The following is a 17455-nucleotide window of genomic DNA, read 5'->3' as shown; positions in this document are numbered from 1 at the left end:
TGGGGGGATAAAAAGCACCTCAGAACCTAAGCAAGTCTAGAACTCATATTTTCCATCTTCCTGACAGAAACTCTGACGTGCAGCTGTCAACTGCACCAAGTCCATGGCACGGACCAGAAGTGCGTGGCACAGGACAAGAATTTGGCCAGTTTGCCTGCCCAAGTCACATGGCTGCCAAGACTACTCCTCAGAAATATTTGTATTTTTGTGGCATTTGCTCGACCAGAACAATTAGTCATCTAATGTCAGGACTAGGACCTTGCTGTGGCTTTAAATACCCTGCCCTGAGAGCTTCCGATCACATTTCAAACAAGGTGTAAGGAACGAATGGAATAAACAAAAGAGGGAAGCTAGATCCAGGCTCACAAAACACTGTACACAAAGCTCTAAAACCAGGTTCAATTAAGGTTTGCTTTAAACCTCACCATCCTCCTGACTACACTTCACTAAATCTTCATAGCAACTTGCCAGTTTTGTTTTCATAATAGACCGCAGATGAAAGTTAAACCTGAAAATCAGCCAAACTTTGGTTTGCCCTGCGGTTGCTTAGTTGGGTGGGTTGTTTTTAAGCTTCTCCCTCATCTCTGAGGTTTTGTTTTTAGGCTGTCACTCACTTTGAAAAATCCAAACATGTATAGATCCATCTAGGATTGCCTCTGCCCTAGATCACACCCTTTTCTATCTCATCTAGCTGCCGCTTGCCCTGCCAGCAAGCATGGTCTTTCTAATCAGGCACAGCCAAGTACAGAAACACCTATCACTAAGGTTTATGAAGGATGAAGAGTACCAGCCCTTGGCATCTCCTTTGGACTACCACAGGATGCTCCCATCTTCCTAACAGTGGGCAGAAGGTGATGCAACATCAAGGCAGAGGCTTGGGAGCAGTCCTAGAGAGCAGAACTGCTCCCAGCCAAAGCTGTCAGCAGGATCAGCCTGATCTTTATTCAGGTGTTGCCTTTCCTCTAAACAGATGGCAAGCCCACTCTTTCACTTTTGCATCCAAATCCCATTTTGGAAGCAAAGGCAGTTCTTTGCTGTGGGTTTATCTTGCCTTCTTTTACTCTGTGGATTTTTTTCATTTGTTTGTAATTCTGTTGTTTTGATGGGATTTTTTTGAAGACCAGCCTCACAGTTTGTTGGGGCCTATCCTTAACACAGGTTACTCAGGATGATTTTCTACCCATTTCTAACCAGAACCACCTGCTGCACCCAATTACATCCCCTCATGGCAAGAGCTAATTTAGGTCCCCAGCACAAGGCCTGGAAGCCCAAGCCTTCAGCCCTCAGCATACTAGTCAAGCACAAAAAGGCAGCTTTTACCTGATCTATCATTTTCCGTGCTTCCTCCACCTCTTTATCCTGTGACTCCGTCTCAATGGTGTATGTGCCTGTTTCACTTATACTGTCTTCCTCATCATTCCTCCTGCCCTGGGCAGACTTCACCTCCAGAGGTGGGGTAGAGGCAGACTCTGGTTCTGATGATATAACCACACGTGGAGCCACTGGCATGGGCTGAGGGGCTGGTTTCTCAGCACTTGGCTTCCCAGATTGAGCAGTCTCACGCAAGTACTCAGCCATGAAATCCTGAGCCATTTTAGACTTCCTCCCAACGCTCCCATAAGTTTTGGCTGATGCTCTGGAAGCAGAGGACGACGAAGAGTTGATCCGATCCTCAGTCTTCTCCCTCTTGAAGGAGCTGGTTCTTTGAGTCCCACAGGAGTTGCTATTGGGTTTGCCTGCCTGGGCTGTGAGGTGGGATGGCGGCACTGAATTTCCCGCTTTCTCCGCCGGCAACGCATTCTTGCGCTTTTCAACCTTGGTCTTCATCCCTGGGTCGGTGTCGCTCTGGGAGGAGTGAGCGCTGTGCGTGAAGGACTGCGACCGCTTCTTCCGCGGCGTGTCCTCGAAGAACTCGATGACGAAGGCCTGCTTGTTGTGCAGCATCTCGTGGGGATCCCGCCTCATCTGGCGCTGCAGCCGCGTTTGCTCTGTCGGACGTTCGCCGCCCGCCGGTGTCTCCTTCTCCGCCTTGGGCGCCACGGGGTCTTCGGAGTCGCTCTGCGTCCCGTCCTCGTGCCTATTGCCTGGAAACAAGGCATGCAGATTTGACTTTCATATTCTCAGTTGCTGCGGCTCTCTCATTACCTCCCAGCTGAAATTTATAACTTCAGTTAAAATAAAAGCATCCTATAGGATTAAACAACTCTGAAGACATCTGTGTGGTACAGAGATTGTATCCCAACAGAAGAAATAAAAGAGAAAGCAGCTCTCTCCTGACCCCACTTTTTACCACTCACTGGCTATCATTTATTTATTTAAAAACAATTTACTTACAAAGAAGTAATTTCAGCCACATGGGTTTCTGATTTTGTAATGCTGGTTGGTTTAGATACCTATGCTTTGTTTCTTTCTTTTTTCAATTTAAATAAAAATGATGATATTATTTTGCCGTTCCGCCCAATTACTGTAGTCTAAGATCACTTCATTAAGTTTTCTCTGCAGGATCAGTAAATAAAACCCTCAGAATGCATCCCACGAAACCAAATCCCCATGATCAAAGACCAGATCAGTGCATTATAAGCAGATACATCTCTGAGTACCCACATTACCCTCCTCTACAAGGGGAAAATAAACCAGAGGGTAACAGAAAAGTAAATTTGCAGGATTCTTTACTTTTCCTGGAAATCTAAGAATCACACCATGACACCCCCACGAGTTACACCATCCTATCACCAGCCAAGCAAAGGTTAAATCATTACTTAAGAGTTTACTAAGCTTAAACTAAATTTATAATTATTTTCACTTATGTTAGCAACAACCATCTTCACAACCACCCCTACAGATCAGTGCCTGCCTGACCCTCAGCACCTTAGCTCAGCACTGTCAGAAAGTAAGCTGAAGTAAAACAGAAACTTAAAATTAAAACAAAAAATTAAAAGTAAAACAAAAAACAAACCTTTTTTTGGAGAAGGAAACGGGTGTGAAGGCACAGAACACGATTCAGTCAACGACCAGGAACCTGTCATCGGGAGAACGGGGAAAGAGGTCTCTGCGCTCTAGACTGTAATATGTAGCAAGATATACTGGCTAAAATACCACGTGTTTGAAAGGAAAACTGCTCAAACCTACTTTGCAAGTTCTCCAGACTCATGGGTGAAGACCATTTATTACATCAAGTTAACTGTGAAAGATTAGAATTTAATGTAAGATCCATTCAACCCAGGAGTCAGTTCTGTGAAGAGTCTCCTAACACCCTCATGAAGGAAGCCAGCAAACTTTGCATTGTGCCCTGAGGGCTGATAAGCTTCACCCTTGGAAGGGAAACTTCCTAAATTAAAGGTCTTGGCTAAGAACTCTGCTGAATGCCAAATGTTGGGGACACAAGGAAAACATCCACCACACACACAGATGCCCCAGCAGAACACAGTGCACATCCTCTCAAGCTGCAAAGACCTGACCTCTCTAGCCTTGATACCAGGCTTTACATTCACCACATTGTTCATGGAAGTGAACAGTTGTTACTAATTAGCCCCAATGGTGGGCACCTCTGATACTGAAGACTTAAACCTGGTAGGCAGTCAGTGGTAGCCTCCAAGATATCTTCCAAATTAGCCCTGCCAGAAGAACACGTTAGGCAGCTATCGCAGATAAATGACACCCTGTCCTCTGCCAAAGCAGAGGTGGATAAACTCCTCAGGCCACCAACACTGTATGCCTTAATCAAATGTCCAAAGGTTGATTTCTTGATATGCAAATTATGCATTAAATTAGCTCAGCTTCTCTCCATGCCTTATGGACTGTAGAGAGGCAAGTGTCATCAGTCTAGTGTTCCCATGCATTGCTCATGAAAACCCTAGGACAAGCAACAGCTGCCCAACTCTCTAGTTTTCTCCAGGAGGAAAGAGCAAAACTACTGAAGCACATTTCTATGCATATTTCTATCCCTGACAATGTCCTCCAGTAAGTCAACAAAATCCAACATGACAATAACAAAAAATCCCCAACCCAAACCCCTCTATCATACAAGTCACAGTAGACTGAAAATAAGACCCTAAATAACCAAACAGGGCACCTCAACACTGTCCCTTATTGGGAAGGACTAGAAACAAGCAATGGCAACAAAACAGTTCCATTTCCATGCCACGCCCAACCCCATGGCTGAATATGAGACCTGTCAAAAATATGTATCCATAAAAGCAAGTTGGAGGTGTAATATGTAAAACTCTTCATATTACGATTAGTTTTTTTATAACAAGGCCCAAGCAAATATTCCTTCAAGGGAAAACAAGGTATTGCTCTCATTTAAGTAGGACCTTGAGCACAAATAGGTCTTCAATATGACTTCATCAGTTAAAGCTGCAAAACAATAGCTTTTCCAGAGGCAAGGCAGTGAAAATGCGGGAATGTGGTCTCCTGCTAGCTGTTCAGTGCACAGTCCAAGAGAGACACCCAAGCAAGCCTAAATCACGTAAAATATATTCAAATTTGCATGAAAATCATGAGTCCCACAAGCTGCACTAAGAACTGGGCTCCAAACTACACTTCAGACCTTTGAAAATCCTCAAAGAACACAGTGACACATTTAACAGGACACAGGTCCACCAAATCCGATGTTTTTGAACAAAGAAGAATTACAGAGAAGCTTTAAGAGAAGTTTAAGAGAAGAAACCTTCTCTTATAAGCAAAACAATTTCCTTTATTTGGGATCATGTACATCTCAACTCTATCCATACTCTCTTTGTCAGGACCTCTTGTCATCCAACCAACTGGCTCTGGTCATTACACCCATCAGGATGATCACACTTAAGACTCTTCTGGACTACAGCTACAACGAAAAGTCATTCCATCAGCTAGGAGAAGACAAGAGAACAAAATTCACTGAAATACCAGTGTTTATCAGTCTGCCTGATCACGTGGAAATTATTTTAGACATTTAAAAATCAAACCAGTTTTTTTTCAACCAGTTACTGCTGAGCTGGCATTAGAGATGTAGAGCAGTCACATTAGAGTGTCCCCAGGCCAACATCACACATGACTTCAGGGCCAGGCGAAGAGCTTGCTAGCCAGATTCAAAACATTAACAGTCATTAAAGTAATACTCTTCATCTTGCAAATTTGGAGCAGAGATAATAAAGTCCAGTTCTCCTTGAAAGGAGAAGGGTTCTCCTCTTTTATTATGCAGCATTTGCACAGCCAACAGAGAGCTATGCCCACATGACAAGATATTCACTCACCTTTAAGTGTCCTCACATGAACTGGCAGGTCACTCTTAGTACTGTAAACATCATCTCCTGCAGACTGACGTCTCATCAAGCTTGGGTCATTCTGGACAAGCCAGTCAGCCACTTTGCTCTCTGCCGACATCACTTCTGTGTGGGCTGGTTCCTTACTATATGGTCTTCTCTGTCTGAGTGAAAATTTAGTTACGTGGTCTTTTATCTTTATTTTACCCGGGGTACCATCATCAAATTCAATGGTGAAAGAGGCATGACTCTGTACAACAGGGGCTACCACAGTATCAACATCCTTTGTTGGGATCTCATGGACCTGTGTTTCTGGAGATTTGGATGGCTGCTGAAATTCTTTAGTTGGAATCTCAAAATAACTCGGCTCTCTCCGGAAGGGAAACACAGATTGTTCCTGGGCATCTCTGTAAGTAGAAATATTCCCATTCAGTTCCTCTTCATGTTGGGTTATCTCTTTGGATCTCTCTGCAAAAGGAGAAAAAAGAGGCAATAAAAACCTTAAATTCACAAACATTAGCTGAAATGGAATAAAGAAAAAACCACAAGCTCTGTATTTGTTAGCTTTGTACTCTGGCCTCATCACTGAAACTGGTGCTTTATGGTCTGACCACCAGTTGTTATATTCACTTTGTTCCTTCTTCCACTGCCCCCAAAAGAGAGAGCTGAGCTTGCACACACACACACAGAGTTCTATGTTTTGACAGAACCTATGTGACTGGCACCATTTTAAGGTTTCTGTATGCCTGAGCTGATATGGAAGAAGATCCCATTTCACTCTGCTGGATTCACTTAAACACACACAGACACACAGACCCCCATTCAACTTCCACAGTTCAAAGGAAAAGCCTGAGTGTGCAAAGCTAATCACAGGTATGATTCTGTTGGATCAACACCTAAATCTCTAACATCACTAAGGATAAAACCATATTTTTTCAGTACTACTCAAACTTCTTGGCTAGAAGGTCACTCACTTATTTTAACCTCTTGGAAGGGCTATTAATCATAACCCCTCTCTGCTAGAGAACAGATACACGGTATGTGCACTGAAACATAACACTTATTTGTGCAGTAGAGCACTATGCTTGACAGAAACATCAGGTTTACTGCACAGGCTGAAAAAGATGCATCTTCCATACATACAGATTCACAAGAATAGGAGTGGTAAGACAAAATGGCTTCCAAGTATGATGAGATGAGAAACAGATGCAGCACTGCTAAGTAACTAGGTCACAAAAAAGCTTAGTAAGGCCTTTCTCATCCACACTGAATTATTCCACAACTGCTGTTTCTAATGTTCAAATATTTTAGGGAAAACATTTTAGTTCTCCCTTATTCCAGTTTCAGCAGCAGCAACCTACACATAGGAACGTGCAAACACAAGCACAAAAAAAAAAGAGCGGCAATTAAAGCCTTGAGACGGGATGGCTTCACACAGTAAACACCAAAAGTGTGTCCCCCATCTTCTCCCACCCCACGTCGCCTCCATTACCTGAGTAATGTTCCTCTTGCCTTCTGTCATCCTTGTTATTTGCATCATCTTCCCCCCACCAGGAGGGCTGCCCATAGAGAGGGGTGCGGTAAGTGTTCGTTTCTAGGAAGAAAATAAGCAAATACTTTGACACAGAAAATATCAATTTACCAGGTTCACAGAAGTCAACCACATGCCAAAAAGGGAAAACCAGCAGGGCCAGATGAGACCATGAACCTGTTATACTGCAGTTTTAACAACAGCAAATTATATATAATAATATGTTCGGGCTTTTCTCTTGTTTTGCCCTTTTTTCTTCTTTACATTCTACTGCAAGATGGTGACTTCACCTCCCTTTGTTGTCTTTCATAGCTGTGTTTCCCAAATAGTGGCTCTTCTCCCTTTCTAGCCTCATTATTCACAGGAAGTGTAAGATTTTCAGCAGGACAGACTACAAAACACTAACCGCAAAACTGTCCACATCTCATCAGCAATTTAGGTGAAAATCAGACTTTTCTCCGCATTTTAATTGAGAAGACTTCAGTTTTGGCCCTTTCTTGCCCCACCACGTCCTTGGGTGTTTCGAGGTTAGAGATTTTTTCCACTATTTACCACTCCCACTCTAAGTGACACACATTCCACAGCGGGAAATTCTTGAAGCATTACAAATTTAGGAAAAATGGTGAAACCATCTCCTTACACGTTCATAAAGAAGTAGAAAACTCTTGCTCTCTAAAGCTTAAAGTAAACCAAGTGGATTCCAGAGTCACTGCAGGACAGAGGGTTTTTTTCTTGGAGAGGCTTCCCCTAGAAGAGCCAGTCTTGTATAATCTTCTCTGCTCAGTGAGCACTCACTGAAACATCAGGGCTTTCCTGCAACAACTGGTACCCAAAGGAGCTGACCCACTGCTTCTCGTTTTGTACTCCACAAAATGAGATTGCATTTTGGCAGTGCCTTAGGCTGCTGCTATTTATGCAACAAATAAGAAGAATACACCCCAGTTTACCTGTGGTGTAGTTATATTATGTTTTTATAATAGTTTAAGAGAAGCAAATAAAGTAGCTTTTGTTCTTTCATCTAGAGGTGATAGAAACACCAGGACAGGTCAGGGGCTGAAGTTAAGCTCTATCTTTGTTAGCTGCTTCTGCCTCTACCCGTAACAGCCATCAGCACTGGCTTTACCAGCCACGTCTTAGCCCTGGCTCTGGCTCCAGAGCCAAAGCCGGGCTTCTACTGCCAGCTGCTGCTCGGCTTGTGGTTTTCAAACCACACACTGCTCTGTGTAAAGCAGCTCTCAAACAGTCCTGCAACTTTGCATTCCCTGCTTTAATAGGGACATGGCAGAAAGCAATTGTTAGCATAAGGGAAGTCAGGAGAGGAAGGGGGATTAATAAGTCAAAGAAAAAAAACCAGAAGCCTAATGTTATGCTGCTGTTTCTAAAGCTACACAGAGCCAGTGGCCACTGCTTCAGAATATTTTTTTCTAGAATCATTCTAGAGATATATAAGGTCATACACTGACAGTCCATAGGAAAAAATTTTGCTTTACAGATGCAGCCCAGAGGTCCTCTTCAAGAGATCTTATTCGTGTTTCGAAATGAACCATGCAGCCTCCCTTCACACTGAGGATCAAAAGAGGCTGAAGGTATTACTCTCCTCTCTGTCTAGAGTGTGTGGAAGATAAACCATGTTCCTATTATGTAGGCAGCCTTTGAAAGTCCAAAGGACGAAGCATTTCTCACCATGATAAATTGGAACTGCCAAGCAGTATGTTTCATAACTGAGGATGGGTAAATCACTCATGGGAGAGGGGGGTTAAAAAAGAAAAAAACAATTCACAAGGTTGTCAATGAACAGAGGCACTTCAGTGTAAGGTTTGGCTTCTGCCAGACTGAGACCTTCTGTCACACAGCCCAGCAGAAACCTACCACTCTCTCTCTTTATGTTATAACTTGCTCACTAGACCCCAGATCCAACCACGTAGGATCTGCTCTACCAACATCAGGCACTTCTTTTGGGCACACAATGGATTATCACCCTCTGACTTGCAGTACAGATCTTAGGGTTGACGCCCTAGAGGCAAATTGGGCCAGGAGAAGGAGAACAACACTTTAACACAAATCAACTAACAACAGCCAGCTATGTCTGAGCTAATTCGTGCCTAAAGATCAACGGGGTTCAATAGTAATGGGTTCAACTACCCTATACATGAAATACAAAGACCACCTGCACTCGACTCTTCCACAAGCAGCATCTTCCCCAAGGGTGGGTGCTGTAACCACTTGCATCTTGCAAAGAATTGCCTCATCACATCCCAGCCCCTCACAGGATCACAAAGGCATCCTAGTCTAGAAGTTACCAATTATTTATTCCGAGAAAATTATGTGCCCAAAGAGGCAGAAGTGTGTTAAGAGAGCTCACACCCATGCTGCAGCACAGACATCTTCCCAGAAACTGCTGCAAGATCTGTGTCCCACCTGTATACTGAACACAGGAGCCTTTGTCCCCCAGGAGCTTTTCTACTACAGGGAAAACGCAGTCAGGGGAGCTAGTCAGACTTTTGGTCAGACATTTGCTCTTGATGGGGAATTTGGTGATTGCAAAGGAAAAAAAAAAAGTATTTATAAATAATAATGAGCTCCTCTGCTGTCTCAAATTTCCCTGAGCCCTAATAGGTGCTTGGAAATTCCCCAAACTTTCCCTCTGACAAAAGCTAGCACAAAGACAAAACCCCTCAGCAGCCAAGCAGCACCTAAAAAGTGTGCATCAGGTTGGCCAGAATGCACAGATCTGGATCCACCAGGGTGGGAGACATGAGAGACACTCCACTGCACTCACTGCATGGGAGAAGGCTCCTCCTGCCCCACAACACAGAGCTCATGTGGCCCCACCTGAAATGCCTGTTACAGCATCTGTGACAAAGCTGCACATTTGTGCATGTGTGAAGTTTCATTCCTTTCCTCTCCCAGCCTCCACAATAAACTGGAACTTCATTTTAAAGCTGCAAAAAGCACAGATGGAAAGCCGAGGAGTCAGCAACTTGCTATTTGGGGGCAGTTTTAATATTTTAAGAGCAATTAATGTCTCCACTGAGCATTCATATTAATTTGTATTTTGAAAAACATTATCAAGTGACATAGACATCATTATTCTTGGCTACTGCTGAAAAGTGTTGTGGTTTAACCCCAGCCAGCAGCCAAGCCCCACACAGCCACTCGCTCACTCTCCCACCAGCAGGACTGGGGAGAGAAATGGAAAGATAAAAGGTAGAAAACTCATGGGTTGAGATAAAGACAGTATAATAGGGAAAACAAAAGCCATGCAAGCAAAGCAAAACAGGGAATTAATTCACTGCTTCCCATGGGCAGGCAGGTGTTCAGGCATCTCCAGGAGAGCAGGGCCCTATCACACACAATAGTGACAAACATTGTCACTCCAAATATCCCCATCTTCCTCCTTAATTCTGACACTTGATATACTGAGTATGATGTCATATGGTCTGGAATATCCCTTTGGTCAGTTTGGGTCACCTGTCCTGGCTGTGTCTCCTCCCAACCTCCCAGGCACCCCCAAATTCCTTGCCAGTGTGGCCATACAAAAAGCACAAAAGACCTTGGCTCTGCGTAAGCTCTGCTCAGCAATAACAAAAACATCTCTATATTATCAACCCTGTGCTCAGCACAAATCCAAAACACAGCCATACTAGCCACTGGGAAGAAAATTAACTCTACCCCAGCCAAAACCAGCACAAAGAGCTACATGAATTTGCTGCCCTGTTCATGTCAGAAGCTTCTGTCCCTTCTAATTTGCCAGTACAATAGACCTGACACCCCCTCCACTCCTGCTCTAACACAACAATATTGTAGAAAAAGGGGAGGGGGTTAAAAAAGAAGCATGATAGGAACACAGCTAAAACAGATGGCTGTGACAGAAGTGGGCCAGGGAGCAGCTACACATGCAGTTGTGCCAGGGGGCTTTGCTCTTCACCAGCTGGGATGCATTTTGGGTAGCGACCTCAACCTGGACCTGCAGCATGTCTGCCTGTGTCCTGACACATGCAAACCACCCTGAAGCCACCACCTGTCTGCTGTGTTTTAGTGTAAGATGGATGCCCTTGCAAGAGCAGAGGGACTCAGGCCTTGCTCGGGTGAAGCAAGGAGCACCAATGAACACAAACTGCTCAGTCATTTTAATGATATGAGACTCCCTCCAATTGATGGCAGCTCGTTACCACCTCTCTCCACTCCGTGTCAGGCTGCCCAGATGGTGCCAATTCATTTAGACATATTTCTTGGCTCATCAATTCAGGCAGACAGCCCGAAAACCATCCTTTTAGATAACTGAATTGAGGTCAGCACAAGCATTCAGCCAGATAAATACTGAGCTACCAGTCATGGTGTAATACAGGGAAGACCACTGACACACACATGTTCTGCTCCTGGATTTCCATCTTTGGGGCAGTCACTCAGAAGAAAAAATTAAGGCTCTTTTAGCACAGAACAAGGGAGGTCCATTTGTTTAACAGTCTGACAAAAAAGTGGCCTGTTAAATTAATACAGAACTATCAGTCACCTGAAAGAGAGGCACCACAACAAGAGAAAATGAGACCTTTGAGTACAAGAGGCATGTTTATGGAAAAGTGAATCACACAGAACAACACAAGGGCAGGACCAAAAATACAGCCCAGGTGACAAAAGGGAAAGGAGAAAGACTGTGTTGATGCTGCTTTCCAGCAGTGAGTGGGCAGAGGAGCTTTCAGGACAAGTATTCCAGCTCCTATTACAGAGGGGTCTGATTTCCCTTGAAGGTGTCTGTCCCCTGTGGTGAGGATAGGACTGAGGGGCTGTGCTTTCACCCAGGTCCTCACAAAGCTTCACACCATCAGGAGAGAGAGACAGTCAGCAACAGCAAATTTCTTTGCTTACAGAAGCACACACGGCTTTGAAGCTGTCTACTGCAAGTCATAACAAAAGCATGAGAAATCCAGCTTGCTTTAAGTCAAACCGTTTTTGATTCATTATTAATAACAATAATGTCCATCTTCAGAAGATGCAGAGAAGGCTTCATATGACAGAAGCCTTGGGGGAAAAAAAAGACGATCTAGCTATAACATTTTAAAATTAATTCCTTACATCTCTGCTTTTTAACTCCCCTCCAAAATAGAGAATTCAGACTTAGTAAGAATAACCAGAAACCAAAATTCTTTGCTGCAGTATTTATTTCACATGTGCATGGCTAATCTAAGCCCCAGTCTTTTGTACCTGCTGTGAACATACACAGATCCCAGGTGCTTTCAAATCAGGCTGATAATCAAATTTATTTGTATCAGTGGCATGGTCAAATTTTTAATATATTGCAGTTACTACCATCACGGCTCAGGCAAAAAGCAGATACACCACCACCACTCCCCTAAATTAAAGGCTAGGGCAGAGCTGTGTGTCTAAATAGCTATTGCCATGATCTCATGGGGAAAGCAGCCAAAGACCATGGAAACCACTTGACAACTAGGCACAACTCCCGCTGCCTCCATCCACGCTGCCTGCTGACCTCAGCCCTGGACATCAACAAGACTTTCAAGTCGTTCACTCTGTTGAGAAGACTCCCTAATCACACCGATGCTAACCTGGTGAGCAAGCCCATTTCACAGATCCTGGGAGAAGCTCAAGTCCTACTCCTGCAATTCGTGATGCCCATTTCAGCTGGACACTGCAAGCAGCCTCCACCCCTGGAAACTCAGGCCTGCAGCAGTTATTCAGAGGTTAGTCATCAGGTTCAGGATTACCTAGTCCCATCAGCTGTGAGAGCTTTGAAAAAAGCAAAAAATTAAAATCAGCCCGAGGATTAACTGTGTTGAGAACAGAAGACCACAAACTAGCTTATCTCATCAAGTACCTCAACTCAGGTAGCAACAGATGGGGACAGGGATTGTGACCGTCTTGAAATCTGCTCAGTTCAAGGCTCTACCTGGCTTCCTGATTGCTTAAGGCTTTAAACATGAAAGCTGATGGCTATTTTTAGCATTAACTAGCTGAACTGTGGACACTCATATTCATATCTATATCCAGCCCATAGGATTTGCCAAGCTCCTTGCCTCAAACATTTCACAAAGACCAATGATTTTCTGCTTACAGGCAACATACACCCAAAAGCTGCAAGTTCAACAGCATAAAGATTGAATTGGCTGTTTCCCATTCACTCCCCTGGATTTCTTTATCCTCAACCCCTCACCTCCTCCCATTTCTAAGCAGCTCTAATTGTTCACATTGTTTTGTTAAACCTCTTCTCTGAAAGCTTGCATTCCCTCCGCCTCTTTTCCACTCGGGCCCTGGGAAGCAATCCTTCAAAAGGCTTTTGTCACCCCAGACCTTGCTTTAATTAGTCAATGCAAATTCCTAAATACCTACAGGCTTAGCAAAGCAGCTCTTTCCCTAAAGCCTCTTTCTGCTGCCACTGAGCAAGCCCACTCCTGGTAAGAACACTACATTCTTCTTTCCACTGATCATTTTAAATTGCTGCCACTCCTCCCGAGCAGCCAAGGAGAAACCGTGCACGTGTGCAGCTGAAGACAAGGTGAATTAGTCACATCGCAGATGAAAAAGGGACCCACTGATCACTCTGCTCACGTGACAGAGATGCTTTTTGGAGAGCGAGGGACTGGTTTAATGCTCAGGCTCCCTCCTTGCTTACGCAGGCTTCAGTCCAATCCAGCAAAATACTTCCAACAAAAAGTCCTAATTTCCTCCATCGTTCAGTGGGGTGAGCAGCAGTTCACAGATTTTTTTAGCTCTTCCCATCAGTCCCACTGCACGTGACACACTTCAGCGCTGGCACCCAGTAAGAACTCACAGCCCTTTTTGCCTTAGACTGGGCCCACTAAGGATGACAGAAACATAATGCTGGTCTGCAAATCACAGGCTAGAGAAATGGGTCACCTTGCTGAAGAGTCACCTAACATCCTGACTTTGAAGGTGCTCCAAATATCAGGCAATATTATGCTATGTAGGTTAAAACCAACCAGAGCGTATTTTGGAAGGTGGAAAGAATAAAAATGAGAATGTTCATGGAACCAGGCAGCAGCAGACACACACTGGCAATGCTTTTCAAGAACCTCCTGCCCCTTGAAAGGCAGCTGGAGAGCTCTTCCTACAGTGGGGTTCACCTCTTCTCACCCTCCACAGTGTCACAGTTAATCATCACCAATTTGATCCCTTTAGCTGCAGGCTTGTCAGGCAGAGTCCCAAACACAGTCACACAACACACAGACACAGCTAAAGCAACACAAAGAAAGGTCTTCTGGTGCAAAAAATGGGAGTTGGACACATGGGTGCATGTGCTTCCACACAGAGCTGGAGGAAACGAGGAGACCAGGGAGAAACATTACCCTGCTTCAGTACAGTATGTCAGCTTAGAGGGGTTTTTGTAAAGACAATACAAAAGAGATTAAGGTCAACTAACCCACTCCAATTAGCTATTGTGAAGTCTTAACAGATTTGCCCAAAGTTGTACACTTTTCTAGAAAGCTGCTGTATCTATCTCTAGGTAACCTCACCCAAGACGCTCACCTCACCTCACTCTTCTACTTGCCCATCCTCTTCCATCCATTCACCTCCCTCATTCTTCCTCCAACAGACCCAGTGAGCAGTCTCTCAACTACCCCAAAAGCTTTTCAATCACTCTGCCATCCTGGAGCCACAGACCACCACTGGCAGTCATCTGTCACCATGCTTTAAAACCGTATTTGTTCCTCCCATGTACCAGCAAGCTCTAGAAGGCCACCAACTGATACCTGTGCAGAACTGGGGAGAGACCTGTCAGGGCAGAACACACAGGAGGTAAGAAGTTGGGTGAGATGGGTGAGACAAGACTGCTGGGGAGGTCCTGGCACACCATGACAGGGAACAGGGAGGAAGTAAGTTTGACAAAGGGTCTTTCTTTAAAGGAAGGCAGCAGTTGGTAACAAAATGGAGAACAGAAGGAATTTCTCAAATGGAAAAAGTATGCAGCTGGGGAACAGTGAACATGAAGCAAACACCTCCCAGTTTGGCAGTTGGTTTCAATCTCACATACTGGCACATTAGGAAGTACAGCCACTTGAGACCATACAGGGCTTTTTGAAAGAAGTGGCTTGTTGCTTCTTTGCCTGCCTGCCTGCCTGCCTCACCATGCCACAGCAGCCATACATTTTCTGCTCTGAGTCACCGTCTCTGTTCAAACACCAGCTCACGATTAGGAAATTAAAAATAGACCAGACATGTGCCAGAGAACTTACCAAACCTGCTCAGCCCACAGGTTTTCCAGAACACCCACAGTGACAAGGCACACATGAGCCATCACACCAGCTGATATTTTTTGGAGGCTGAATCTCCAAAAGCCAAGAGTGTGGAATAATCAAGGGGTTTAGAAAGATGACCCTTCCAGAACTGCTCTCAGATGCAACCCACAACACTCCATTGTCAGAATCATGACCCAGCGCAGGGCTCAAGCTGCACTTTGTTCAGAATCTTGATTAACTGGTTCCTGAGCAGGTACCTGTAATTGCTTTCCTCTCTCCTTTCTCCAGCTTTGCTTGCGGGGACTCAGCGTAGACGCCATGCTCCATGGGCTGCTCCGCCCTCTTCATCGCTGTGCCTTTGTAATTCATCTGGAGCTGGCTGGTGTACTTCTCATGCTGCAGAGACACAAGCAACAGTGAACCCCTCTTCCCCGCCAACAGATCACTCACAGGCAAATACTGCAGCTCTGTTCTGCAACAAAAATCATGCACACCTGAGTAGGTGCCACCGAACAGCAGAAACGCCAGCCAAGAGGCTTTCAAACACCCCATTTGGAAGCCATTAAGTGGCAGTTCTAATCCACGAGAAGGTCACTGTGACTTAGCTATGCAAAAAAACTAATTAGAATAAACTGAGAAGAATCAGAACTCAGGCCATTTTCCATTCAGGACTCAAATCATGAAATCCCCTTTGTTCTTAAAGGAACATTGTAACTTATTTCAGGGCGCTCATCTGCATTATCTCATTTTTTCAGCAAAGGCAATTGGAATCTATTTTAATTATTTTTCTCCAGACCCTCTCTCCAGCTAGGAAAGTGATTCTGCCTTAAAACAGGTTCCATATTAACATAGTAAATGAGCTATTTAGAAGTTGATTTACTACAAGTAAATTAATAAAAGGGTGTACTCATCCAGATTACCCAAGTAAGTTCAATGAATCATCTGCCCAATTCTAGCTGCTACATTATGACCTTCTCCAAGTCCTAAACATGGAACTAGGGCTAAGAAGACAGTAGATGCTACTGAGCTATGTGTGGCACTGATATCCCAGTCCCAGAACTGAACATGACAGCTTTCTTGCCTAGAGGGGCTTAACTTTTCTGACTTAGGTTAAGAGGATGCTTGAATATTTCTTACCCGCTACTGAAGTGTGTTTAAAAAACACCTCACTCATAAGAGGACTGACTACTGAGTAAGTAAAATTTGGGAGCTTGAAGGCAAAAACGAGATGATACACAGGAATAAATTAAGCAAACTTTAGCCTGCTGGAGAAGTGTGATGCAGTTGGTCAAAGTCCCCACGCTCAGAAAAAGACACCTGCGCTCCTCCTCTTCTGGGAAGGAACAAGGTCTGCTGGGCTTTACCCACAAGCTCATGTGCTGACTGTTCCTTGATATGTTACAGCTTTAAGAAACCTTTTATTTTGTTGGCAGTCACGAAATCAGAAGTAACTTCATCTACCTGTTAGCACAGGTTAAGAGAGATTGGAGCTGAGATAACGGGAAATGTATCTCTCCTCAAAGAAGGGTTTTTATTAAGTCCGAGCCCAAGGAGAGCCTCATTTCACCACCATCAGGAGTATTTTAATATTTCCCTCTGCTTGACCATCACTAGTGTATTTAAACCATTTGTTTTTAAAAATACACCTGCACCCAGTCACCCTTACCTTTAATGCCTCTTCCGGGACTTTGTGTTGAATTTGTTCCAGGACGTACATGTTCGAATGTGCAGAACTCGTTAAGGAAATGACAAAGAAATTGGATGGAAAGAGAAGTGTAGCATTTAGTCACAGAATGAAAACAGGATCATAAAACCAGATTCTCTGAATCTTAAAATACATAGGGTACTAAAAGTTGCCTGGGCTGCATCCCACCATGGTCTTTGTTTTGCATGGCTTGCAAGAGTGTGTGCAATCGCATTTCCTGGTCAGACCTGTGCCAACTGAGGGGCAGCAGACAAGGGGAGCTGGGCAGGAGAAGCCTGGGGGAGCACTAGCAACTCTGTGCAGGACCTAGGGGAGCAACCAGAGCCCTGACTCAACTCACACCCCGCTCCTCTCCACCTGGCTGGCACCTTCAGGCAGACTACTCACAGTATCCTGGCCAAGACAGTCCAATCTCACATACTCTGGATAAAGGAGCAGTAGAGTTCAGCTCCCTGCCTGGATGCCTGGGACTTCGGTGCTCTCTTACCCTGACAAGGCTTTCAGCCACTGCAATTTCCTAGATGAGAAGTAAATCAGGTCACGGGCTGTTGTGACCTCTTAGGAAGGGAGGCATTCACATAGCTGAGCCCAGGCAATAATCCTCAGCAACACTGTATTAGGGGGAAAAAAAAAAAAGTGAAAAAAAAAGTAAAAAAAAAAAAAAAAAAAGAGTAAGCATCTGGAATGTCATCATGGACAACCCAATCAAAGGGGAGGAAAAAGAAAGGATGGAAAATGTTAGACTAAAAATAAACCAAGTGAT

The 17455-nt window shown here is 44.4% G+C and overlaps 1 protein-coding gene across 5 annotated transcripts in view; it reads right to left on the bottom strand.

The window, feature by feature from the left end:
- CEP170B (centrosomal protein 170B) overlaps positions 1 to 17455 on the bottom strand; it is a 58635-nt gene that overhangs the window by 23025 nt on the left and 18155 nt on the right. For 3 of the 5 annotated variants that reach the window (XM_018082663.3, XM_018082664.3, XM_018082665.3), the window contains exons 5-10: positions 16654 to 16712; positions 15245 to 15383; positions 6736 to 6837; positions 5235 to 5711; positions 2957 to 3019; positions 1321 to 2084 (exon numbers count right to left, since the gene is read on the bottom strand). In XM_018082663.3, coding sequence (XP_017938152.1) covers positions 1321 to 2084; positions 2957 to 3019; positions 5235 to 5711; positions 6736 to 6837; positions 15245 to 15383; positions 16654 to 16712 — 1604 coding nt within the window. The remainder of the gene's footprint in view (positions 1 to 1320; positions 2085 to 2956; positions 3020 to 5234; positions 5712 to 6735; positions 6838 to 15244; positions 15384 to 16653; positions 16713 to 17455) is intronic. The other 2 variants (XM_008927838.4, XM_018082666.3) reach the window with 1 other exon arrangement.

The sequence above is a fragment of the Manacus vitellinus genome, unplaced genomic scaffold, assembly GCF_001715985.3.
Source record: "Manacus vitellinus isolate BGI_N305 unplaced genomic scaffold, ASM171598v3 scaffold_6_pilon, whole genome shotgun sequence".
Classification (NCBI taxonomy): Eukaryota; Metazoa; Chordata; class Aves; order Passeriformes; family Pipridae; genus Manacus; species Manacus vitellinus.
The sequence above is the reverse complement of the archived record's forward strand: the minus strand, read 5'-3'. Positions and strand labels throughout refer to the sequence as shown.